General features: G+C 36.9%; 1 protein-coding gene across 3 annotated transcripts in view; it reads left to right on the top strand.

The window, feature by feature from the left end:
- TBCK (TBC1 domain containing kinase) overlaps positions 1-27,288 on the top strand; it is a 112,595-nt gene that overhangs the window by 49,144 nt on the left and 36,163 nt on the right. For all 3 annotated transcript variants that reach the window (XM_064450062.1, XM_064450063.1, XM_064450061.1), the window contains 4 exons: positions 1,461-1,544; positions 5,287-5,372; positions 13,529-13,565; positions 14,798-14,959. In XM_064450062.1, coding sequence (XP_064306132.1) covers positions 1,461-1,544; positions 5,287-5,372; positions 13,529-13,565; positions 14,798-14,959 — 369 coding nt within the window. The remainder of the gene's footprint in view (positions 1-1,460; positions 1,545-5,286; positions 5,373-13,528; positions 13,566-14,797; positions 14,960-27,288) is intronic.

Here is a 27,288-nt window from a genome sequence, read left to right as displayed (position 1 = left end):
AAAGCTTTTGTTGCCACAGGTCAAAAGAAATAGTTGTTTTTTGAAAAGTGTATGTGGTCTACTGCTCTTCAAGCTGGGGTTTGGCCCTGTGTTTCTTGCCAAGTACTTGTACTTTTTATTATATATTCATTATTGTAACCTTGATTATAGAAAAGCAAGAAATGCTTCTCTAGCACTTGTCTTTTTTAGTGAAGCTGTAGTTCAGCCTTGTTTGATGTGAATGCATTATTTGTTAACCTAGCTGTTAACCTATCAGACTAGTTTTATTCAGAAAAGCTGATGATGGTTTTAAATGCCTGAAAGCTTATCAGACCAGCTTTGGATATGTGGCCTTTATCTTCATAGAATGTGATTTGTTCAGAATAGGTCTAGTCCAGTCTTCTATTCTCTTGCACCTGACTTTCTTTATATAAGGTCTGTGTGTGGGAAACCTAGTTTCTTAGGACAATGACTCCTATTAAGCCTCCTGTGCATACTAATTTAACTACTTCAACGGATTTTTCTTGCTCTTGGACATGGACCTGTACAGTTGGATTGCAGAACCTGGTTTTCTTCCAATTGAAGCAAAATATAGTAGTAGTGAATTATGCAAAATTTTGTGTTCTGGTTTGCAAACTTAACTGTAGACATTTGGCTTGAATATTTAAAAAGTGGTTTCAAAGCTGGAAAAGTTGTAACACAGAATTAGTTTATAACATGATCCTAAGTCGTATTTGCTATAAATTTGATGTTTTGCTTAGGAACTTCCAAAATCATATTTATTGTCTTTGTACAATTTATGACAAACCCCTATTTCTTATTTTATATCTGTGGTCTAGCACCATGGCTAAGAATTGTCTCTCAGCCAAGTTCCCAGAAATTAATCAAGGGGATAAACGCTTAAGTTTTAACACTCTAAACTCTATTTGGTATGTTTCTGAGGAGCTGTTGAGAAATTTAAGATGTTTTTGCCCATCTTTTTGACAGTATTTTTAGTTATATTCCACTCTGTGTTTTTTCTTCTGAATTCTATCATCTTTAGTCTCTGAGCTGAAATAAGAGATGAGATGCAAGTCTGATGGGGCATAAACTGAGTGTAAGTGCTATAGGAGAAAACCCAGAAGGCTGTAACAGTGCAGTGGTCTGAAACTGTCTTCTAAGACTTTATCTATCTGGGGACCTTCGCTTTTTTGATTCAAACATCACCATGGCTTTCCAAACATCATCTCATTACTTTGTCACTGAGAAGTATGGAGATAAACCGGGAGCAGATCAGGCCCAGCTAGCTTTTTATTGATTACTCAGTGACAGGAGGAGATTTTTTGGGAGCTTTTAAAATTCTTTAATGAGGAATGTGCCCTTATGGTGTATGTTAATTTTTTGTGCATAGATTGATGTAAGTATTGGCTTAATTATTAACTTTTTTAGGTGTACTTATGTTTCTACCTCTGTAGCTGCATCCATTTTTCTCATTCTTTCAGCTCTGGCATATGCCTGCATGTCTGCTTTTATCCCCAAGTATTTGTATAACTTCTTTCTGAAGGATAATTCTCATGTTATTCAAGGTAAGTCAGTCCCCACCCCACCCTCCCTTTTTTTTTATATAGTTATAAGAGGATTAGAATAATTTCTGGGTATATAAATATGCTTTTTCAAGTGGCTGTAAAATTAGAACACCATTAGAATCACACTGTAGAAATACCCACCTCTTTCTTTCAAAAGCTTTATTTTAGGTAAAGAAACAAAACAGCTGTGCAAGGAAAACAGGAACAAAATAAGTGGATAAAAGTTCAGGCAGGATCAAAAAAAACCCAACTGCACATACAAAAAAAAAAAAAAAAGCCAACACGAAACCAAAAATGTTCTGTGTAGTATCCAAGGTAAGAGTTAGTTGATAATGCAAAGTTGCAAAACAAGGAAGTAGTTTTTCCAGTGTTAGACTGTAAAGACCTACCCTTCAGGTCATCAAAATCATACTGTTGCAGGAGCTATTTTGACAATGAGGAGAAATGAAGAGTACCAGTACCAAGTAGGGATTCCTCAGAAAGTGGAAGTTATGGTATTCAGAGAGTTAGGGATTTGAGGGGAATTTCTTCCTGAACAAAAGACAATGTTATCCAATACAGGACAGGAGTTTGAGAACCCTGAGGAATAATGTTCCATAGTTCAATCTTCAACAACTATATAGGTAACTCAAAGAAATTAAAACAGTAGCTAGGAAGTAAATTTCTATTGTACTTGAAAATTAATTGTAAATTTCATGGAAGCATGAAGAAAGAATGGTCTGTACCTAGAAAGCCACCTTGGTACAGTCTATGTTGGAAAGAGAATTTGTTTTGCAGACAGTTTTTTAAAACCAAAAGAAGCTGTTTGAAAAGCCATCGGTAGTTTCAAAAAGCAGGTGGTAATGAATGTTTTTAATTGCAAGCAGTTATGAGTGTTTATTGTATACTGCATTTCACCACGGCTTGCTGTCCTTATACTTCTTTTAAAGAAATTCTTTTGTATATAAGTGAAACTCCTCAACTTAGAAACAGTATTTGTCATTTTTTGTCTTCAGAAAACAAGGAAATTAAGAACTGATCAACAAAAAATAATTGGACATAAAAGCAGTTATATATTGGATAATAGGGAGAGAGCTAATATAAGGAGAGAACACAGTGGTTAGGTGAGTTTACGTACGAAAGACCAACGGGTAAGAGGTGTTACATGTAATATAATAGTTTGGAAAAACTATTCAAGGGAACTTGTTTGCATCCTTTGGTCTGTAAAGAAAGAGTGTTTGCTGGAAAAAAAGAAAAGGCAGTAAAAGTCTAAAGATGAAAAGAGTAAGTACATTATATCAGATGCTCCTGTGGAGACAACCGCTTTAGGCTTCAAGACTAATAGCTTGTTGAAGACTTTTCTCGAGGGGGTGTATACTCTTCCATAAAATAACACGTTTGCTCTCTAGAGTTCCCTAATGTTATTCTGAAGGGGATTTACAAAAATATGTGTCAGCCAAAGTTAGAAATAAGATCAGTAGGATTCTGTGAACCAAAGTAGCTTAGGTGTTCCTGAGTTCCTGTGCAACATCTGGCATCATCAAGGACTCGGGGAGACCTGGACCTTTGAGGATTCTCTCAGTATTCTGATTTAATCCTTTCTAGGGTCATATGTCAAACACCAATGCATAAATACAGTTTTAAAGAAAAATTCTGTGTAATTTCCCTGCTGTATTGGATTGCAAGAAAGTGGTAAGAATGTCATTTAACTGTCTCGTAATTTTAGCTGCTTAGCTTCTTTGTATCTTCCACGTAGGGTTGGGCTAGAGGAATCTTTTGAACTCATTTCTGAGCTTGTACTATACAATAAAGACAGGTGTTTTTTCTAAGCTTATCAGATGTATTTCCTTACATGAAATAGGAAGCAAGAGAAGTTAAAGGAGTTTGGATATGGAATGCCCAATTATGTAAAACAAAAATTCCTATAATAACATTCCAACCACAAGCAATTGGCTGGACTTAAGCAATACATTTTTTATGAAGATCTGTGTGTCTTCAACAGACCCTTAATTAACCATGTAATCCCACACAGTAATTACATTTCATGAGATTGGCAAGTCAAATAAAGATGGTATTTATCAACCTTGTGGTATATCTGTAAAGCACCATCATGGGCACGAATCTTCATTTTTAAAATAATTGTGTTTCAGGGAAGCTAATTGTGAAATTGTTTTCGTCACCATACAGCTGAATGTGTAAGAATGTGTAGGATTACTGGTTTGCTGTACCTGACTTGTGATTACAGGCTGTTTCATGAACTAAAACTGATGTAAGATGTACCTTAGAGATGCGCTTTTTAAAAATTATTATCATGTATTGTGGCATGAATTTAAGGCATTGATTCAGTTATCTCCCTAACTTGTATACATGTGAATAAGAGTAACTTTGGCTTGAAACTGAGAAAATGTGAGAGAGATGAGTAGCTCCAAAGCAGTCTGGCCTTGGTGGCACAAAACTCAGCATGGGTCTGTTTACCCACTTGAATCCCCAACTGAGTGCTGCCAGGACATCTGTGGCATAATAGAGATGCAGTATTATAGGGGAGGGGCTGGTATTCTAAGATGCCAGAAACCTTCTAAGAGATTTAGTGTGCTGTGGCTTTGTCTTTGCAGCTTGAAGCAAAAGTTGTGAAATTCTGAAGTAGGCTCGAGGTCTTAATTTTCGTTGCAACTTACCTTGGAGAATTAGGCATCCTTTCAAGTATGATCTGCAGTAGAACTGTGGCTTGTTTCCCTTGTGTTCTTACAGTGAGAGCATTTGTTTATCAGTGCTCCTGAGGCAGAATCAGCTTTTAAAATTTCTAGTCCAAACAGATTTATTTTAAGCAATGATCATTCTTAACTTGCTGGCTTAACCTGAGAGGAGCTAACCTGTGTGCAGTTTATCAAGATTTAAGTAAGATAGGAGTCTATAAACAACTGAATGTTTTAGACCCACGTAAGTTGGCTAAGTTGTGGATCTATGTGGACTTGGTGTTTGAGGGCTTATATTCAGGGACAGTAATCTGTGGGACATCAAGATATCAGCATGTTCTGATTGGGGAGCAGGGTTAACATTTGCGTTCTCTCTCCCTCCCCTCAACTAGTTGTCTGGACCCTAATTACTCTCTCTCTTCCTGGGAGTGTGCAGGAAAAGGAATTGCCATCTGTTTTGAAATGGCAATGTTACTGCCTCTTCGTCTTCCTTCTAACAAAGCATATGACAGTGTGGACAAAACTGGGAGATGGGCAGAACAGAGAGAGAGGGAAATCTGTCAGTGGCTGTGTTCTGCTGTCTGCTTCTCTTCCAATTAAAAGCAAGCGTTACCTAGACAACTTAATGAAATTGTACCCGTCAGCCTAATGTGCCATGCTGAAGATGTAATAAATTTTGTCTCTTACAATAAGTATATCTCCTTATTTGTTCCAAAAAATACAAATTAAGATGTTACTGATCATGGAAATGGTGACCTTAAAGCCCCATTCCCTTAAAACCTCAATTTACGGATTACAAAATTTAACTTTGTAGAAAAGAAACCACACAGAATATAATTTAAAGAGTATAAACTTTGTGTATGTAACTATATAAGATTTTTCCTAATTATAACATTGTACGTAATATATAATATAAACTATATAATATAAAATTGTGATTAGTAATTACATACACAACATTATTTGTGTAATTAAATAGTGTTCTTTCTTTTCTGCAGCTCTATTGTGAGCTAGTAGCGTGTGGTAGCTTGTGTTTTTGATCATGATCTTGAATTTGCTTGTCATTTCAGAATACCTGACGGTGTTTTCCCAGATGATTGCATTCCATGATCCAGAGCTGAGTAACCACCTTAATGAAATTGGTTTCATTCCAGATGTAAGTGCTAAAGGTTCTTATAAATATTGTTCAAAGGAAGTAAGAAATGGAAAACAAGGGTAGCTAGGATGACGTGCCTTTCCCGACTGTTTAAGTAGCAGTTTGACATAAGTGAAACTTGCATATTAATGAACCTTTCTGAATATGTTGATAAAATGGTAGTTTTCATTGTTGTTTTACATACCTTAGTCCTTGCTGTTCTGTCAGCATGGTAAATACAATAACAGTACTACTGACCAGTTATTATGACTTACAGATTCATCTTAAAAGTATATAATTTTATTTTTAAATATGGATTAATATAAAAAATTGATGTGGCCATAAATGAATAATAGCAACATTTCTGCAAACTATTTAAATGCCATTGGTTAACACAAAAGACACATCAATTGGCAAGTAATACAAAAAATACTTGCAAGTGATGGTTAATCTGTATATGTGTCAGACCCTGGAAAATGCTTAGCAGTTGTTTGTTGGAGTCTATCAGAAACATTGGACAAGTGCATAACTTGTGTCTAAGTTTTATGCTTTTGTTGGAAGGAACCTGCATGATGGAGGAAAATGAAAACTGAGAACACAGCCAAAACGGAGGGAGAGAGGGATATGTTGGAATAAAAACAAAACAAGGCCTTCTTTAGAGCCTGACTTTTAGATATCACTGTAAATAGTGAAGCTTTCCTCCTTTGTTTAGATAATATTCTAAAAATGTTTGTTTGCCTACCATAACATTATCGAGGTTAATGGCTGATGCTTCCAAAAAGTAGATTTGGCAAGGCTCTGGAGAGACCATTGTTATATATGCATTTCTTCTATAAGCAGTACAAAGCTTATTTTATCAGAAAAGCCTTTTGCTTATTAGGAAATGCCTTAAGTTGAAGCAGCAAGGGCAAGCCTCTGAACTTCATTTGTTGTGCACAACTCCTGGGTAAATTTGTGTGTCTTTGGGACTGGCAGATACTTGTTGTCACTGTTTACAAAGAATTGTAATGGAAAAGCATGTATATGCTTTCATTTGTAGAGGTGTTTTAAATACAATAATGTTGTTTATGAATGATACAAATTTAAAAGAGACTGTGGCATTAAAATGAGTAGAAGATAAAGCCAGTGTATTGCATTATAAACAGAGAAGTTTGAGATGGCCGCCTGTATTGCTGGTGACACACATCTGAACAGGGCAGGTGGGAGTAAGATGAAGGGAGAACATTCATCTGTAGAATGCCTAAATGGGGGGATAAAGGGGCATGGGTAACAGCAATGTTTAAGTGCCACAGGAGAAACAATTTTGCAGCATCACTATGTAAATGCACTTGATATTTATTTGTTAAAGGCTGTGGATGACCAAAGCAATTCCTCTCTGTATTTTGTCCAAGATATGAGTTCCCACTGAAGAGGCAGAGATGTAATTTCCCTGACCATCTTACATGTCCCCATTTCTGCTAGTAACCTACATGAGAGCTCTGTAGCAACCCATCTTGGGTGTTAGCTGATCTTTCAGCAGCTCCTTGTATCTGCTTTTACAGTTATAATTCTCCACTGAAAACTTTCAAGGTGCAAGTCAGATGGAATAGTTTAAAATCACCAAGTTTTTTATATTCTAGTTTTTGTGTTGTGCTGGTCATTGGACATCAAGTAGTCAAATGTGAGCCTTGTCTTCAAGTGTTACAGTCTAGAGATGATTAGGTAATGCAGTAAATAATTACAAAACAGTTAAACTGAAAAACAAAACAAAACCTTGCATGGAATACAAATGCTAGTTCTAAAATCAGCACTAATGTCTGAAGAGAGGTTGTCCTTTCTAAATCATCTCTTATATATATATGTGTGTGTATATATATATGTTTAGTTTTTCTGCCTTTTTGATTAGTGAGAAGGGTGATTTTTGTACCTGTAACAAGACAGCACAGGATCCATCAAGGTGAAGGATATGCACTGTAGCAATGAGATCTGAACCAGAGTTTCGTGCTTGAGTACTAATCCTATCAAAGTAAACCCTGATTAATCTTTCATCATTGAAACACAGGCTCTGCTGCAGGAAAGATTGTGTTTCCTGGCACCCTTCCCATTTGCTTCAGGTCACGTAGCTCTCAGAATATTGAACACTGCTGAAGCTTGAATAGATGTGAATATTGTTAGCTGATGTGGTGCCTGAATTAAGTACGTTGCTGTGGCTATGTGATTTACATGTAAATAGAGGGATATATATGGTGAATCTTACAGTCCTTTGCTCACTCGCCCAAAGTTTATAATCTCCTCCACCCTATATAATGCTTTATAACATATTCTGTATTTTACTGAATAATTCTTGCATTAACAGCAGATCATTCTGAACTGAAGAAAATCAAGAAAGTGTGCTACATTACCAAAAGGGTAGCTATAGACATAAATTATTCTAAAGAGCTTTCAGCTGCAAATTATGGAAGCTAGACACGGTTGTCAGCTGGCCATTAACAGAGGTGACAAAGTCTGGCTGCAGTTACTTAATATCATCATGCTGGAGCTGCTGTCATAGGTAGATACCCTAGCTTGGTTTTGGCAATATGCAGGAGGTGTCGGTAATAGGGCTTCATCTAACTGAGAATTAAAAATCCTGCGATTGAAGTACTTCATCTCTGTTTGTTCTGTTACATGATTACCTAGTGGTGAATCTGGGGGAGAGGTTTCATGCTGGTATTATCCTGTGAGGAAAGTGATCATTTTTCAAATTTTGTTTGTGTAGGTGCATATAGATGTGTAGAATCTAATATTAAAAATTGGACTCAATCTGTATTCTCTGCATCCCCAAACATCAAAATATTTTTGCTCCATTCTGTACCATTTAAATATATGATTGTCTAGCCACTATTTAGGCTTGAAGCAAAGTATGTGTGTATGTGTTTTAAAGACCAAACATGAAGGTTCAAGATCAAAGTTTTATAGAATAGACTATTTTAGTTGGAAGGGGACCTACAATGATCATCTAGTCCAAATGCCTGACCAATTCAGGGCTGACCAAGTTAAAGCATGTTAAGGGCATTGTCCAAATGCCCCTTAAACACCTACAGGCTTGAGGCATCGATCACCTCTCTAGGAAGCCTGTTCCAGTGTCTGACCACCCTCTCAGTAAAGAAACGCTTCCTAATGTCCAGTCTAAACGTTCCCTGGCGCAGCTTTGAACTGTTCTCACACATCCTGTCACTGGATATGAGGGAGAAAAGCTCAGCACCTCCTTCCCCACTTCCCCTCCTCAGGAAGCTTTAGAGAGCAAAAATTTTTTTTTCTTAACAAATGAAAATTAAAACAAAAAGCAACAGTTGGGAGGCAGCCTTGTAAGGACAACTCAGCAAAATAAAATTCTGATTTATTGTTAGACAACATTGTTCCTACACATACATCAAACAGGCCAAAAAGAAAAAAGAAAAATAAAAATAAACAGAAACTTCATAGACAGAAGAAAAAAAGAAGAAAAAAAATTTAAAAAAACCTCTTTATCTTTGGCTTTGTCAATTCATACAAACCACGATCTGTGGTACCACTAAAGTACATACACAAAAAAGTTACTGGAATGCTTATAATAAGAGTAAATTTTTTAAATTTCTGTTTCGCCTTTTTCTTTTTAATTTTTTTACAAGGCTTTGTTTTATTCCTCTTTGAGGTAATGGTTTGGGCCTGGTCACGCGACAAGTAAAGTCAAGAGATAGGTAACAAGAGATACACACTTCAAAGCGCTCCTTGTGGTCAGTCCGAGATGACTTAAAAATAGTGGGCCTCCTTAACAATATGTACAAAAATATAAAACGTAAATAAAAAAAATACAAAAAATTTCTTCTTTAAAGTACTTTTAAGAAAGAAAGCAGGGCCTTGAACTTCTGGTGCTGGGGGGTAGGGTCCCTGTGGAGGAAGGGGAGTTTCTTTCCCTACTAGTGGGTGACTCATTTTGTATATTTGTATGTTTTGCTGGGGTTCACTCTACTTAGTGAGGATGACCACAGCGGAGGGGGGAGCAAGGAGGTTGGGGGGAGTGTGTGGGGAGGGGGTTGCAATCCAAGGATGAAGAGGATTCCTTTTAGCTGGGCATCATCTTTCTAGCTGAGTATCATTATTTCACTCTGACCACCTTTCTGTGTAGCGATGTCAAATGGTCTTTTAGTTCAGTAAGCTTGGAAAGAAAGATTGGATTAGTTAACAGATCTTCAATATCTGGGATTGTTTCTGGACAATTCAATCAGAAACCTTTCTGTTGTTCATTTAAGCTAGTGCCTGCCTAAAGTGTGTAGGAAGCAGGTTAGCATGCCAGGCAAACTGTCTTATAACTGCCCATTGCAGGCTTTTTCACATTCTCTTGAAGCAAATGAGCTACTCACTGTTGTAGGTAGGATACTTGCCCACATTGCCATAGATTGTGGTAGTTCCTTTGTCCCTAGAAGTGTGATTTCAGTTTTGAGAAGGAAGGGCTCTAACATAAAAAAGTCTTGACCACTGAAAATAGTGTGAAGTACATTCTCTAGGAGAGCGGGCTTTTTGTTATCAATTTATAAATGATCTTTATAATGTTGAAGACATGATAGTTTACGGTTTTAAAATAACACACTCCATTGAATGACAGATGGTCAGGTGAGGATTGTTCTAAAAAAGATTGCAAGAATAGTGGTTATTCCTGTTGTGTTTGTTATCTTTAAAACTGTAGGTATTTAACCTTGATCTCAGCTCTGTAATTGTACGAGGTGTGGAGGGTGAAATTTCTTAGAGATTTTTGAATTTTCTTAGAGGTTTTGGGTGAAGTTGTGTGTTATACACGCATAACGAACAAGAACTTGTAAGAATGTTGGCACTTTTGATGTTTTGAAAACTCAAATTTTCAGTGTTAAATAATTCACCTACAACCAGGTGCATAGCTTCACTGTAGCTGCCTTATGATGTTCATAATGTGCACCTGGATCACACAGGACAGCCACTTAATTCTTACAGACTTTTCACAGAGCGAGAAGCTTGTGCATGCCTTTTAATACTCCCTACCATCCCCACCAACCAATTAACACTCATTTTGGTCTTGGTATTCCTTCTAAAATATCTTTTAAAATCAAAATCCCTTGACCCTAAATATCTTTAAAGCTATTGTCTTTACAACTGAAATCTCAATCTTCTGTAGACACAAGTGTGTAAAGTTCTCATCTTTTGGAGGAACAGTCAAATAATGAAACAATCCAGGCAGTAATAATGGGCAGTACCAAACTCCTCATGGAAAAGGCTTTCATCAAGATTTGAGCCCGTATCTCGAAGAGCTTTGAACGTCTAATGGGAGATGCACTCTTCTCAAAATATGCCCATCTAACTATGGGCAAGTAAACACCTTCATCCCATTGAAAACACAGCAAGCTGCATCTCCAAGCTCAGGTACTGAGCAGAATTTGTCATAGCAGAGCACTGTTGGAGAGGAAGCTTCAGCTAGGGATAATGGAAAGATGGAAAAGGAAACCAAGTCTAAGGACAGGAGATTTCAATTTTAACTAAAAAAAACCCATGGATATATTCAGATAGTTTAGATGGGAACTGATGTTAGGGGGCGACTGTGTTCTTTGTATATTAGAAATGTCCAAGTCCTTACTGAAAAGCACAAAAGAGCTTGTATTTTACTAGCAAAGCAAAATAGTAATTACAGTGTGGCTGGTCTCAAGCTCACTCTGAAAAATGATATATCAGTTTTACAGGCTCTTATTTTAATGTGACTTACTCTCAGGCCGTTCCAGCAGTTCAAACACTACTTTGACTGAATATTAGGTATGCTTCCCAGCCACGGAGGGTTGTCAATAAAAACCACAACCCCATCACGTTCAGGGTTCAGTAGCAAGGGCTGAAAACCTCTGAAGAGCAGCCTGTTAGCACGGACGCACGGCGCGGTGCTGTCCCGGCCGGCGGTTGCTAGAGGGCAGTATTTACCAACAGTCTGTTAAAAGCGCGGTCATTGAACTGTAAGAATTTGGTAACCTGTTTATTTGAGGACTTAAGTCAGTGCAGTTCATTTGTCAGTGTTTTTCAATTTGACTTGCATGGTGGAACAGTACCGCTAGTGTTGTGGCCTTTCTTTACTTGCTTAGTAATAGCAATCATAACCTCTTCAGGTTTACCAAGACCTCCTTGTTTTAGAACGTTAAGAAAATCAGAGGGAAAAATCCCTATAATAAAAGCTTGCCTGATACCTTCCACTTAGATAGTTTGACCTACTTTTCATGTCACTGTTGATAGATTAGGTGAGGACAGTTTAGAGCAAAGCAGTGCTTTGCCTTGTGGTTACCTTTTAATAATCAGTTTAATGTCTCAATTTTGTGTATTTTCTTGTATGTTTCTTTGTAGATGCGTACAAGATAGACATGTTTGTCAAATTAGGAGAAAGTGTGGATCTGCTTTGGTAAAACACTTTAATCAAATATATTAAAAGGATGAAATAATTGCTTTTCAGTACCAAGGAAGTAATCTAGTTCAAAATGATATCTGCATAATGTGTACCTCCAAGCAAAGAGGAGCATCAGACTATTAGGGAATTGTTTTCCTGCTGCATGGAAAGCAAGATGTTGCATACAAGCATGCAGGTAACCAGGTATTAGCTGAGCATAACCAGTGTAGGGGATGTTTCAGGGAACACGGTATGTTATTATTCAGAAGAGAGACATCTACTGAAGGCATGAGAAATACTCTGGGAAATAGCATGAATGTGTTATAAGATGAAAATGGTGATAGAATTTGATTTGTTTTGTTTTCTGAACCCTTAAAATCAATTGGTGGGTTGGAGGACAAGCTTTTTAAAACCTCCTGAATATTGAAACTAGTGAACGGTCTGGTCATCGCAGCTTTTTCAGTTTTATGGACAGGATGGTTCAGATACTATCAGATGAAGACGTAGGGATAAAATTTAGAGAGCGCTGTGCTAAAGAGCTTTTGAGCTAACGTGTGCATCATTTAATCAGTGCCATAACCCAGTTAAGAGTTTATGGAATAAGTAGTAATTTATTAACATAATATCAGTTACACTTTCTGCTTCTCATTTGCTTACTTCCAGGGAAAGCTTAATAGGAGGACTAATTTGCACTGTTTATGAGCTGAAAAGTAATACATTAAGCCTTATGTCTAACTGTAAATCTTCAGAAGTGGAAAACAGAGCACATGATCTATGCAACTGAGTAAAATTTAACAGTGGCCCTCTCTCCCTTGCATTCCTAATTTGTGGGGACTTTCTGTGCCATTTGATGTTTCATGAAAATAGCTTCTGTTGCCTTCAAAATGCTAAATACTTCAGTGAAAATTGAGAAACACTTAAGGTGTCATAAATGCTTGGCGCTTCTAATGCACACTGAGTTGTCTCTATATGATGTCATGTGAAAGTTTGCAGAAACTAAAGGTTTTCTGTATCCATTGAAGCAGCACAAGTTCTTAGTCTCGTAGAGTAAGTGCTGAAGCAGCCTCAGATTCTTCAGATGACGCCTGCCTTTAAAGGTCACAGTAGAACAGCATAAATGCTTAAGGTGCTAGTAACTGACACTATATGCTTTTGAGAATGAAACCATTCTTATTGCCTTTCACTGTATACATTTTAATAAAGTATACATTTTAATAAATAACAACATAGGAGAAAAAAGGTAGATATGGTTATTTTTTCTGTCAGAAATTGTGATTTGTACTTTTAATTATTTATAGAGAATCAGATTTTTCTTCCATAGTCAAAAAGATATATTGAATTAAGTTATTTTATGCTTGTTCAGGCATCCACTGCTAATTTTCACTTAGCAGTATATGTATGTAATGTGAGAATTGTAACAGTTTAATAGAGCAGGTTTTTGATTTCATTAAGACTATGGGGGTTATTTTTTTGAAACATAAGCCTACTGAGGTGGTGGTCATTTTTGTTGTTTTTCAATTCAGTATCACAAATCAGTAATTTGAAAGAGATGAGAATGGGGGCCTGCAGGAGGAAGAAGCTCTCTGGGAGGCTATAAGTTGTGTGGTAGTGGTTCTGCCACTGCAGTTACTTCCCATTTTAAATGTGTTTATGCCAAGCTAGGCAATTTTTAATGTGGCAGGCAATCGTCACAAAGAACTTGAACTCTTAATGAAACATCTTTTTTTCTTCTCTTCCCTCGCCCCTGCACCCCTCACTCCCCCCCCCCCCCCCCCCCAATGTTTTGCAGCTTTATGCTATTCCTTGGTTTCTTACAATGTTTACACGTGAGTATGCATTCTTTTTCTTTGATTAAATATTCTTGTATGTCTTAAGCATAATTTTTCTCACTTTTTCAGCTAAGGCCTTCCTAATTGGTGCGATGTGTCTAGCATTTAGTAGGTACTTGTAATTTGCAAGGATGTGTGTTGTGATTTGAGTCTCAACAGTACCTGTTACATACTTTCTGCCCTGATTTGACAATAATTAGCATTTAAAAAAATTTTTTAAGGAAGTATTATGTTAAATTTGAACCGGGCTATTTTACACATGCAGTATTTAGGGAGTGCACCAAGGAAACTTACCTACTTGAAAAAGTTACAATAATAGTTTAAAAAAAATAATAAAAAAAACCAACAAAACCTCACCACTTTCCCGTGTGCTCACCCAGATAATGCAAGAAAGAGAGTAACTTTGTTTTTGAAGGCCAAAAATCCAAGCTTTTTATTTTATTGTACTTTGACATGTTGTTATTCTAACAACACTAAACACTGGTTTACTATGATATTTGTGCAGGGTGAAAAGCGCTGATGGATTATTTCTCTGATGAAATATCAAAGAATTTAATGTGAGATTCTTGATAAGAGTTTCTAAAGATTTTTAATATAAAGCACTGGTTCTTGCAGTTGTCCATTCTTCTGAAAATTTCATCACCACCTTTGCCAAAGAAACAATCTCTTTGGTTTTCCAATAAATTGCAATAAAATGTTATAACTATTCAGTGGAAGGATAGCTTATTTTAGAAGGGCCACCTTCAGCCTTATATGTAAAATGTTGCTATTGTTAACAGGCCTTTCTCATTTTCTTTCCTTTGTTCCACCAATTTTTGGTCTATTCTGCTCATTTTCTTGTCTGATTTTAAGTAGTTGAGCTTATTGATTAACTCATTAATGTCTTCATACTATTGGAAAAACTGACACACATGTCCTAATGCATAATTGCACCATACCAAAAGAAAAATAAATTGCCTAATTTTGTGTGTGTTTGAAATCTGAAAACCTGCACATTTCTAAGTATTTAATAATGAAAGAAGACAGTCATTTCCAGAATAATCAAAGTGCATGTGAAGAAAAACCTTTTTCTAAACAGGTTGAGTCCTTTTTGCTCCCAAATAAAAAAGAAATAACCCTAAGATGGGAGAGGAAAAAAGTATATAGGCAACTCCTTAGGCGTGTGTGTGTGTGTTTTTATCAACTTAAGTGATTATAGCTGCTTTTTTTGGTGCTTGTTCATCATGCAGATGTATTTCCTTTGCACAAAATTTTTCACTTGTGGGATACGTTACTGCTTGGAAATTCTTCCTTCCCATTCTGTATTGGAGTTGCAATACTTCAACAACTGAGGGATCGTCTTCTGGCTAATGGATTCAATGAATGCATCCTCCTTTTTTCGGACTTGCCAGGTAAGGAAAAAACTATTTTTTCCCTCTTTCCCTGTCTTTTCTAGTGTGTTGCTGAAGAATGTGCTTGCATGTGAATATATACTACAAATCTTACATATGTTTTGAAATCATGGTAGCTTTAAGCAAACTCACTGTCAGAGTGCGTAGGCCTTAACTACAGCTTGATGAACTTCGTAGAAGTCTTTTTGCTGTCATCAGCAAGAATTGGGTGAGCTTGTTATTATTTGCAGGTGAAGGCTGGAGTATTTTATTGTGAAATTTAGATCAATTTTAAATAATTCATAAGCAACTGTTTGTAGACATGCCACGTATAGAAACAATCCAAGTTGGTAAGGATTTCTTAGTGAAAAAAATTTAGTTGTTCTGAACATTGCTCTTCCACTTTGATGCTGGTACTAGCCTGTTTTCCTTTCAAAAATAATTAAATTTTTGCTATGAAAGCAATTAATGTAAAAGAATGAGGGAAAGCAGTACAGAAGCCGTTGGAACTGCTCAGTGTTAAATCAGTTTCCATTGGAAATGTAAAGCTTTCAGAAGAACCCTCAAAATTGGATCGGAGGCTGCATGATCGTTGTGCAGAAGTTCTGCCGCCTTGTTCAGTGGGACATGGTTTACCTATCCGTATAAGCAAGTGTCACATCTTTAAAAAAAAAAAAAAATTTGCAGTTAACCATGAAGCTTGGGTCTTATTTCTGAGCAAGGTTCTAGTGAGGCATTAGAATGCATTTGAACCAAATGGGCCCTGTTAACTGAAAGATGTTTTTCCATTTGTGATAGGTAATATTTACATAACACATGAATCGGAAGGCTACTGCACCCAGAACATACTTCTGTTCATGTATAAATTCCCTCGCTTTAACCCAGGATCTTACTAACATCATACAGGTCTTGGTTAAGAAGTGACACTGTTTTAATTGTGTGGCCTTTCTTAAGATAACTTGAACTTTTGGATAAGTCTCGTGCTAGTTATAGGTTTAGTGGGCCCTGTTTGAACACCATGTGTGCAATTCAATAATTCATAATTCATTTAAACAGAAGTCGTTCTTTTTCAGAAGAACTGAATGAGAGAATCAGGTTTGGAAGAGCATTTAAACTTAAAAGCTCTTTTTAAGTGTGGCAGTCCCCATAACTGCAGAGTTTACGGAGGTTAGCGATGGTCTAGGATATGACAGCAAGTAGGCTGAGACTAAGTTTGTAGTTGCATAAATCAGTCTCTCAGAAGTTCAGTGAGTTCTTACAGGTGAAGCTCTGATTTCTCTAAATATTATTGTCACAAATTCTGTCTCTCACTGTATACCCTTGAACATGTGTCCACATTTCAAAAATTTGCTTTTCTGCTACCTTTCAGTTTAGTATATACTATGCAATTACTGTTGTATTTTCCAGTTTATAAGAAATTTAATTAGGCCATTCCTTATGGTGTGGGTTTTTTCATTTTCAGTCTATATGCTTAGCCATTTCAAATGTCCTTATTAAATTTAACTGGATATATTCAGAGGGTCTGAAAGCTGAGTGCTAAACCAAAAGACTGTCTGTCTCCCCCTTCTCACTTCCCCCATCTATTAACTACATGTCTTAGTTAAATATAGATTTATTAATATTTAACTTATTTTCTTGCCTAAGGTCACTTCTCCCTATTTTTTTCCCTTGAGTGGTTCTAAATGATGTATTCCAATTTGTCTTGAACCAGCTGATTTACTGACAGTTGGAGTACTTTAATGTGTTCTTACACATGACCCCAGCATAGTTCTCATAATACACATCTGTTTATATAATAAAATAGAATCACTAAAATATGTAGTGTTATAATGTACATGCTTTCTGCTGATCATTCTTTATGATAACTTTGCTGATACTCTGGTGAGAAACGTTTTGGTAGAATGGTGTTTCTGAAAAGATTTATTATGTTCTTTTAATGTTGGTGATATCTGCAATATTTTGGATGACAACAGTGGCACAGTTGAATATTGTGAGATTAATCCAAAGCATATCATAAACTGACTACAAAGGGAAAAAATAATGAAGATGGAAGACAATCCCAGTGTAACTTAAAAGTTATCGGTCTAGCTGAGAGTTCTGTAATCACCAATTTCTTTGAACATATAATTATCATGGCCTTGTGCCTTTTCTTTCTGACCTGAGTCGTCTTTCTTGTTAAGATGTATTGATTGCTTATGCTTTTTGCCACCTGTGTCTTCCAAAGAGGACTTCTGCTATTTTGGTTAGAATAAATTGTGTGCCATACCTGGGAATTTTCTGAAAGTAATTTACAAACAACCTTCACCTGAAATTGGGTCACCCCAAGGAAGAGATTATGTTGTTCAAAAGATCTGCAATAATTTCAGTCTAAAATCAATTGTTGCTCAACAGTCCGAAGCTCCTGTAGTTTTTAAGCTTTCTGTGCATAGGAACAGCTTATCTCAGGCTGCTAGCGAAAGCAACTTGCTTTCTAGACAGATAAAGCTATTTTACTGCTATCTTGCAACTTTGTGGAACGCTTCTTTAAGATTTCTTTCTTTTAGAGTAGCTATTTCTAAAAATGTATATTTAAAGTTTAAAAAAATGAACAAACAATAAAACAAACAAAAAACCCACCGCTTTATTTCCAGTTCACTGCATATAACAGTCTCAATTACTGTTTAAAAAAGTTAATGATGTGAGAAAAAAGAAGGGGAACAGTGCCATTATTGATTACTTGATTCTGAAAACCCATTCCAATGCTTGTCTCAAAGCTTTGGCTATATTTTATCTAAACCCAATACAACTGGGCATTACTTGCTGTTTTGGGGAACTCAACTGGAAATTTTAATTTGTCTTTATATGGTTTTAAAAATGTTCTAGCATGTTAGGAAATATATTTGAAGTATTTGACAAATTAATTGGTTAATTAAGAACACTGGAAAATCCCTTCGCTGTAGCAACAGATGTCCTAGTTCATTCCTCGTGGGGCTTTATAAAGAGGACATATAAGCAACTGCTAAAACTTAAATAGAATTAGATTTCTTAGGAAATTACTACCCTACTAAGATGGGGGTTTTTATTACCTTTCATTTGTTCTTTCATATGGTTTTTTTTTTTTGCCTTGTGTTAAGGACCTCTGTTTAGCATAAACTTTATTCAAACAACATAAATACCAGAGAAGATTTAAGTAGTACTGTTTGGGACAGACAAACCAACCTTGAAGACATTGCTAATTCTTTGTGTAGTTTTGATATGTAGTAAATTTCATCCTGCTTGGGTGATGCAGAGAGAGCAATCGCAGTATGCATTACCTTTTCTTTTCCTTTATATAAATCTAACACATGGCAGGAGATTGTGGCAGGAGAATTAGGATGGTAAGTGTGGCACTACCATGGATGTGATTCCTGAGGTACCACCAACAGAGGCAGGACTCTGCTTTCAGACCAGTACTGGCTTGTACTAAGCCAGTTGGGATATGTCTGCCTCTTACGTATCAGCAAATTTACAACCCAGAAGGCTATTTCATACATCAAGGGCCAACTGTATAAGTAACTTTACTTTAAAACTTGTAGTTTTGCTTATAGCTTAGTCTTCAACATCTTGCTGTAAGTTAGTGTGGTAGTGTGCTTTATGCAACTCAGAAATTATTATTATTGTAGCTTAACTTGATTACTGAGTTTGTTACCCACTGTACAAGTAGTACAAAGTACCAGCACCTTTTGTTAGGTAACAGACCCAGGAAGGAAGCATCCAGATATGCACAGCTCTTCGCAAGCAGTTGAAGGATCCTGTAGACCAATTCACTCCCACCTGGAATGGGTGCAATATAGGGCCTGGCAAACAGATCTTCCTCCAGAGGTCCATGCCAGTATCATCACTGACATACAGAGATTAATTATGGCCATGAGAAGGGATAGGACAACTACCAAAAGATGGGGACAGATGCTATTAGAGAATAGGTAAATACCAATTCTAGACATGAGATAAACATACTTTCAAATAAGCCTTGTAGGTTGGTTCACACAATAACCTTCATCTTCTGTAATTTTGAGCAAGAGAAGGGTTCCATCTTTTAATGCTGTGCACCTTAGGAAGGTGTCTTTTTGCTCACTCCAGGCTAATCAGTACTTCAAAGGAAGAACCTTAGTCTCAAATAGGAAGTCCAGAAAGACTGGCTGTGGAAAAGGAATCCAGTGCAATGAGGAGCTACAGTAAAACTGTTGAAGTGGAAAATGTAGAGGATTCTACTTCATGAGACAGAGACATGTAGCTTAAAGGGCAACATAGCTAGTCAAAGATCTAGCTATCACCAAACCACAAAAATGATTCTCCACGGAACAGAGTTTCTCTAATGTGGGAGAAACAATTATATCTGTTGCCGTTATAGTAACCTGCCAAAATGCTGAATCCAATGATGATGAAAGCCATATAACTGCTTAAAAGAATTGCATCCAGCTCACAAATGGACTAAAGACTAAAAAATAATGGAAATTCTACACTAAGATTGTGTGTTTTGAATGATGTGTTTCTGCTGACAGCAGCACAAGTAGGCGCATGTTGGAGAACTCTAGATACATATCCAACCCTAGGTAGCTACTATTGTGCTTTCAGTTGTTTTTCTTCCTGAAAAACCTTTGTCTCCCCACATCTGTGATCCATACACTTTTATTGTGCCAGAATTTCTGGTGGGTTCAGCATTTAGTCATTTAAGATTTGGTAGGAGAAATGGCAGTTGGCTGCCAAGCCCATGTTCAGTTTGTGGGTGTTTGGTGCTTGTTTCCATTTGTTTCGCCACTTCTCAAGTGAAAACGCTGAGATCAAAACATCACCTTGGAAGAGATTGGAAGAGATACAGTGGGGTCTTCTGTGTGCCAGCGAGCAGCAGAAAAAGAAAGATAATACACTGGTTTGATTTAGGGTTTGACTTTTTTTCATACAGTTTTGAAAATGTCCTATTGCTTAGATTAAGGCTCTGAGGAATAGATGCTATAATAGCTCTTCTTTTAAAAGGAAACTTTTTTCATAACTTCAGGTATCAAATTTTGACATGTGGCTTTCTTGTAGCTTGCACAAGTTCAAAACTAGTCTCCCACAGAAGATGACACTGCAAGGTGGTTTATCATGGAGTTAGTGAAGCTGGACTGCTTTTTCAAATTACAGTATATCTGAAGAAAAACAGCAATTTGGTCTCTATCACACGGTGTGCATGATAAGCGTGCTATAACATTAAAAAATTAGATCAGAAATACCAAACGACATCAGAAGCAAAAACAAAATCACGTTTCTAGTTTTCTAGAAAGATGTAGGTCTGACTGGTACATCGGAAACATCTTCTGAACATATTCCTCATCTCTGCAATCTTAGATATTTTTTTTAGGTGCAAGTGGCAGGTGTATTTTATAAGCAATTCCTGAAGATTATTGTTGCTAAATAATGGTGTTTATGAAGCAGAAACAGTGCATAGCTGCTAGTAAGTGGGTTTTTTTGGTTTTTTTGCCTTTTTTTCCCCCATTTTCTTTTTTAATGGCTTACAGCCAGCTGTGGGTTGGGAGCTGGCTTTGGTACAGAAGCAGAGAGCAGAGTAATTTGTTAGGGCACACCTGCTCACCAAGGCTGTTCGGTAGTGTCAAACTCTGTCAGACTGATATCATTTTACCTGAAGCTGTAAATTCTTTAATTATTCACGTTCTCCACTTGTAGTGACATGAATAACATTCAGTTCTATTTATAGATTCTATCTTCATGACACTGAAGAGAAACGCTGCAGTGGGTGACACACTAGGGAAAAAAAATACCAAAATCCTTTATTTTATTCATATTAGGTTTTTTGCTAGTCTGTAGTTGCCACTGGCAGAAGAAAATCTAATACATATCTTTTACTAAAGGACTGTCTGTCTCAAGAGATGGTATTTCATAAAAAGGGTGAGAAGTGAGTTCATCAGTAGAACTTTCCTAGTGCATGTCTTGAGCTGCACCTCAGACTGATTTTATGCCTCCTCTTTCTTGATAGAACCTGTATGTACCCTTCATAGCAAAAGGAAACTTCAGAGAACAGAATAATCCACCTGTTAGTCATGTAGGATTTTGTACACCTTTACCGTGGAATAAAATAAAAGAACATGAAAACACCAGCATTTTTAGGCATGGAAACGCAAAATTCAGGCCACTCTTATCTGAACTCACTTCTAGATGTGGCGATTTTTTTTCTTTCACAAAGGTGTCTCAGGAAAATATTTCCCTCTATTTGGTTTAATTAAAATTACAAGCATAACTGGTTCAGGATTAGACTAGTGCTTAGAAAGCAAGCATGTGCACTAGAATTTTTTTCCTTTTACAATTATGGAAAATGTTGCTGACAGAGAGAGATGCCTAGTAAGGTATCTGTCTATATCTTTGTTATGCTGAATGTGTTTATTTGCCTGTACAAGGCTCCCAATAATCTTTAGTTCTCTACTTGTTAATCGAGGCAATTTTAAAATGACCTGCACAAATGCTATGGTGTCAAAATTCCTTGATTAAAATGTACATTAGCAGCACATCTCTGATTGTAGATGTATTTTCAGGATGTGTGTATATCTAGTGTTGCTAGTAGAGATACACATAACTACTTAAATACAGAATTGGAATGGCAGCGTAGGCTGTGAGCTAGAAAAATCTTTCAGCCAAAATAAGGACTGAGAAACAAGGTCTGTTTAAGTGGTGGTCTCAGTGGTCTTGTACTTTGGGATAACCCTCTGTTCCCTTTGGTCTACTTTCCCATATTCAAAGAATTTAAACTCTTGCCTTTATAAATCTGCATGAGGCATTTGATTCTCTTTGTCCAAACTTCTTTGTTCTTAATATACTAAGAGCTGGAGTTTAGTAGAAATCAACAGAAAGACTAAAACTAAACATGGAGAACTAGAGCAGGGTTTGTACATAAAGCTAAGACTTTGTTGATACTGCAGTCTTGGAATAATTTCAGGACTGGATTGTTAGCACTGAAGGGCAAAACTTGTTCGGGAAGGACAGGTATCCCAACTGAGAGAAGCTTGCATTGTATGTTCTGTGGTAGTTTGTGGGTGTCACATGGTTCAGGATATTCTTTAGGCAGATCTAGAAATCTTACCTATATTAATCTTTACCCAAACTTTCTTCCATTACTGGCCTAGGAACCAACAGGTCAAATTAGAGGCTTTGATCATTTTCTCATGGCAACTCCTTCTCAGGGTTACTGGAATTTTTGTCTTATTTCAAAAACAGAAATTCTAAATTACTTCACATTATAGAGATTGATCAGTTTTATAGACATTTGGTCTCATTGGAGTTTTTTTACAATTTTATACCTGTTATGTCTGGGAAATAGTTGAAGTGGCTCGTATCTACCACACAACTAGAAACTTAGACGGCATGATCTTTCCTAATGCGTACTGAGCTTCAGTGTTTGCATCTTATTTCTGTGAAACACAGACTTAGGATGAAGGAGTTAAGTTTCACTAGTATTTGGGATGACTAAATGTCTGTTTAGTCAGTTTTAGAAAGATTGTAACAAACCATACAACACAGAAAAGCCAAAGCAATGTTTGGGCCGGACCAGATGTCTTTAATATTATTTTAGTTTGTAGAAATATCTGCTGTTAAACAGTCATGGCACACCTCATAAAACTGTTACAACACGCTTTCCTGTCAGAGTTTAGCCGACATTACAGTCTATGTAATCTATTTTGGTTGTCTTCTTCAGTAAGACATAGCACGTGACATTTGGTGGTTCTCTTACAGTAAACCTTTACTCTTCATACAGTCATTCATCATTCTGCATCTTCTCTGCTCATCTTTACCAGTGCAGAACAAAATCACATTTCTGTACTGGAAGGCATTCTTTATGAAACCTTTTTGCTAAACTGCTGAGTCAGAGCGATTTTTGCAGTCACGAGTAAGAAAAGGATTCATGTTTGTCCTTTATGTAGTCTGATGTCTCCAGGAATAACTCACAGGGTTTACTGCTACCTCTCTCTATTGCTCACTACTTTGGCAAGTGTTGCATGGACTGGTCCAGACAACTGCTTAACTGCAGGTACTGTAATAGTGGTACTTTCCATAACTCTCCTCTCCGTTTCTCTTGTTAAATACACCTGCTGTTGGTCTCAGAAGAAGGGTCAGTATTTCACATAGATATGTCACTTCTATTTGAATTATCATCTGCATAACTCCCCCTGTTACAGAACTCTTTATCTGGATACATTCCAAATTTCTCAGTCCTCGAACATCTCCTTTATAGATGAAGACAATAGACCAACAAGCTTTTTTTCTGCTCTTTACATATTGTGTGTGATTTCATTACATAAAAGCAAAAGTCCTTCTTTTCCCAGTGTTTCTGAACACTGATGTAGATGGTTGATGTGCTTTCACCAAGCAGGGGCCTGGACTGTTTCATTTTTGGTACATTGACCGCTGCTTGTGAGCATTCAGGCTCAAGAATAGTTTAACTTGTTGTCTTTCCTTTCCAACAGCAAGAGAAGTGCCACGTGTACACTGAAAACAGCAATATCATCCAGAGATAGTAAACAATATTGACTGTGGAGAACTGTCTAGAGAATTTTTTTAATTCCAAGATACTGAAAGAACTGTAGAATAATGTGTTCTCAGACACAAGGTAGCTTGCCAATGCAGCACTGAAATTATTGATCCTTATTACAGCCATGAACCGTGCAATCTGTCTGAAGACACAGTACTATAGTTTGTTCCTTTTCTTCTGTATCCAATCATTTTTGTAGCTGAGTGCAACTTCTGTACATCTGCTGTATTACATAAAAAATATGATGGCTTCTTGATTGGCAGCATTTGTCATCCTGGCAGCTCTTGAAAGACGCACTACACACCTTGCATCCGTGTAGAAAGAACAAAGACTTCTATTTTATTAACTGAAGAGTTTTAAAATTCATGACTGATATTTATGTTGCCTTTGAAATTTTGTCCCAAGATGCACTGGAAGGGATGCTGGTGTGTGTAAGACCCAATTACTATCCACAAAACAATAACACAAAAATAATACAACTATCCTGTAAGTATGAAATAAATTACATTAGGAATCATGAGATTGAACTGAGTGACCTGTTCAGCTTCCTTGCTTTTATAGCACAGAGGTTTTCTGGCCTATTTATGTGGCTGTGTAGTGAAAGTTGATGTTGCCTGGCAGGGTAGGAATAAACTACTTGTGATGGAGGGGTCAAACCAAGTCCATAATTCTGGGCTGTTTCCAAAATGCAGAAGCAGTTTATTTTGGCCAAGTTCCTTAACTGGTGTTCTGTTACCCAGGGAAGGGGCTCTGGAATTGATTAGCTGCACACAAAGACTTAGTCTGTGTGCATTTTCATTAAGAAAGAACCTTCATGTTATGTTTTTCTCCATTACTTTCTTTTACCTGCTGTGAACAACGTATGCACATCTGGTTTTGCTGTAAAAATAAAAGATTATATGTGCTTTTGTCACAGGTGTATTGCCTTTAAACCGATGCTTTCTTTTAACATCTGTTTCAAGTGCAGTCTACTCTCCTGTATCTAAGATAATAAACACTAAATATATGTAGCTTAAAAAGCAGCTATGTCAGGCTGAGCCGTCCTTTTCAGCTGAGGCTGTTGACAGAGGGAGGCAGCAGTTTGGTTAGGAGTGATAATTAGGCACGAACAGAGCAAAACGAATAATGTCTTAGAGCAACCAGGAAGTTTAGTTCAGAAAAGGAGAAAAGTATTTCAGTGGGCTTAATATTGGGCTGGGGCCATGGCAAAACCAGGATATTACTGTTAGATTACTTTTTGTTTACTTCCCCACCCCTGCCTTTTTCAGTTCCCGTATTATTTGCATGTTTAGAAATCTCAGGAAAAGCCTTTTGATGCCAAGTAATGGAGTAATTAGCTGGTGCCATAAAATTGTTTCCTGTAAGGCTTGATTGCTGCTTGACTGTGGAATACTTGAGCTCAGTTGAGCCAGAACTTCTAAAACAAATGTTTTAAAATGAAGTTTGTGATTTTTAGTTCCTAGGTACTTGGTGCCAGCTTTGATTTGTCGAAATGCAGGTGCTCTGCACTTTTTGAAAACCAGACTGCTTGAAGCCGTACTAAATTTTGAAATGAGAACTTGTTTTTTATAGTGTTTTTATTATGTTTAAAGTTAGGCTTAATTTTTTTCAGTTCACACTTCACGGTTAATGATAGCATGTTATGTCAGCAGGTTCTAGTGACAGATTTTCCAGCAAAATAATTTGTATGAATAAAAACAGAAGGTGTGTGCTTTTTAAACTATAAAACACCCCAGTGTTGGGACCTTGGAGAGGACAGAGATGTTACACTTAGATGACTGAGCAGGCCCTCCTGTCCTTTCTAAATGTTTCTGTTAGTTTCTTGCTGACACCTTGGCATTTATGCAGAGCCTGCTCTCAGAAGGGTGTTCTTTTAAGCTGTTTGCACGTGACAAGTAACCTGGCGTCCTAGTGAGGTACTGTCTTTGTTAGTTCACAGTGCTGCTCAAGAATCTAGGCACTGGCTTGATATATTTACACTTCTGACATACCAACAGTATGTTTTCAATAATGTGTAAGCTTTAAAGTTTTCTGGCTTGTAATATAGTTACTTGGGAGGAGGAAGGGTATAAGCAGGATTAATACTGTGTGAATGCAAAGTCTTGGTAAGATGACAAAAGATAGATGTTTAATCAGAGACTGACTCATTTGTCATGTATTTGAAAGGGCATGGGAAGAAATGGGAATTGAAGTAGCACAGCAGACCCTGACTTATTAGCCAAAAGGAGGAGAAAAGATCTTATCCAGCAAGACTGCGAAAGATTGCATCGCGTTATAGTTACTGACAGGAAGTGATTTTTCTTAAACTGAAATTTCAAACAAAGAGCGAAGACTGGCTTGATGATTACTCAAGCGTGAAGCTTTTTCATGCAATGTGACTAATAAATATTCTGTACATATTTACGCCAATTTAATGTCATCTTAACAGTCAGTTTCAGGATACTGGAGTTTTTTTAAAAAGAATGCAAGTTAATTCTTTCACTGCCAGTGGTCTTGTCTCCCTTGTGGGTGATAAATGTTGACCACTCCCATATATACACATACACGTGCCTAGGCACATACATATTCTTTTTTAATTGTTTGTGAAACCCACAATCCCCTTGTTATATTTTTATTTTGCATTACTTAGAAGCAGATCAATTGATCAGCAGAGTGTAAATTGATGTTAGGCTTTTGGCCTTCTTCCCAAACCATTTAAAATTCCCTCTTGTTCCATGGAATCTCATTTTCAGGCCTGGCCACTGTCCCCCCAAAATGCTGCTTAGAAGGAATGAGAAACCGAACAGCTAAGAACCACAGGACAGATTCCTAAATTTTTTACTTACACCCTGATGTGTGAGAACTCGTTATCACTTTTAGGGATTTTCCAGTTCTCTAAATCAATTCCTCTTGGAATTACAGAGTTTGTTTCTAGGAAAAATATTTTGATAGTCTGTCTCAACGCTTAAATCTGTCAATCTTAATTTCTGCTTTCAGCTTTTTCATAACCTTCTACTGCACATAGCATTCCTATTCCATCCCCCAGCTCTCTGTTTTCAGTTTCAGATGTTTGTAGACTATTATGCCCTCTCACAACTGAATGTTTCTTATGCTATTAATTGTTGGTTTTCAGATTATTTTTTTTACTGGCTAAATTCTGCTTTCATCTCACTTATTACAAGACTTCTGCTAATTTTCCTTAGCTAGGAATCTCAGGAGACAAGGCTATAACTCACAGTTATAGCAGTCCCTTTACAGAAAAAACAAAAGCCATGAATGGACAACAGTCTTGACCTGACATTCTCAACATTTTATAAATAAAAGGAGTCTTCAGAAATGTAGAGAAAGTGCGAATGTAATGACCGTGCCTCAGAGTGTATTCTGAGCTCTAGGAATAATAACCAGTGAAAGACATCTGCTGTCTTTACCTGAATTTAGACATTGTGTAAAATTTTCCAGTTGCGTGGATTTTCTTTGGGAATGGTACTAAATAATAACCTTCCATTACAGTATATTCAAAATAAAAAATCCAATATGTTTTCATCACAAAATGAAAACTTGGTAGTTACTGTCGAGACAGCACATTGTCCATTTATCTCTGGCAAGTATTATCCGAACTAGCTAGGGAACCTGGTGTGGTTAAAGAAAATTGTGATTTATTTTCACACCTACAAAAAGATTTTAGAGCTAGAATTAGGTAAACCACAGCTTTAGTCCCAGATTTTTCAGAATTTCAGAAGCAAGATAACACATAAGCATGTTGTCTTCAATAGAACTAAAGCATATGCTGCAGGTTGCATCCTACCTGAATACGGACAGCTTTTTGAATGGGAGA

Source organism: Phalacrocorax carbo, chromosome 4 (genome assembly GCF_963921805.1).
Source record: "Phalacrocorax carbo chromosome 4, bPhaCar2.1, whole genome shotgun sequence".
Lineage (NCBI taxonomy): Eukaryota > Metazoa > Chordata > Aves > Suliformes > Phalacrocoracidae > Phalacrocorax > Phalacrocorax carbo.
This window is presented reverse-complemented; position numbering and strand designations above follow the sequence as displayed.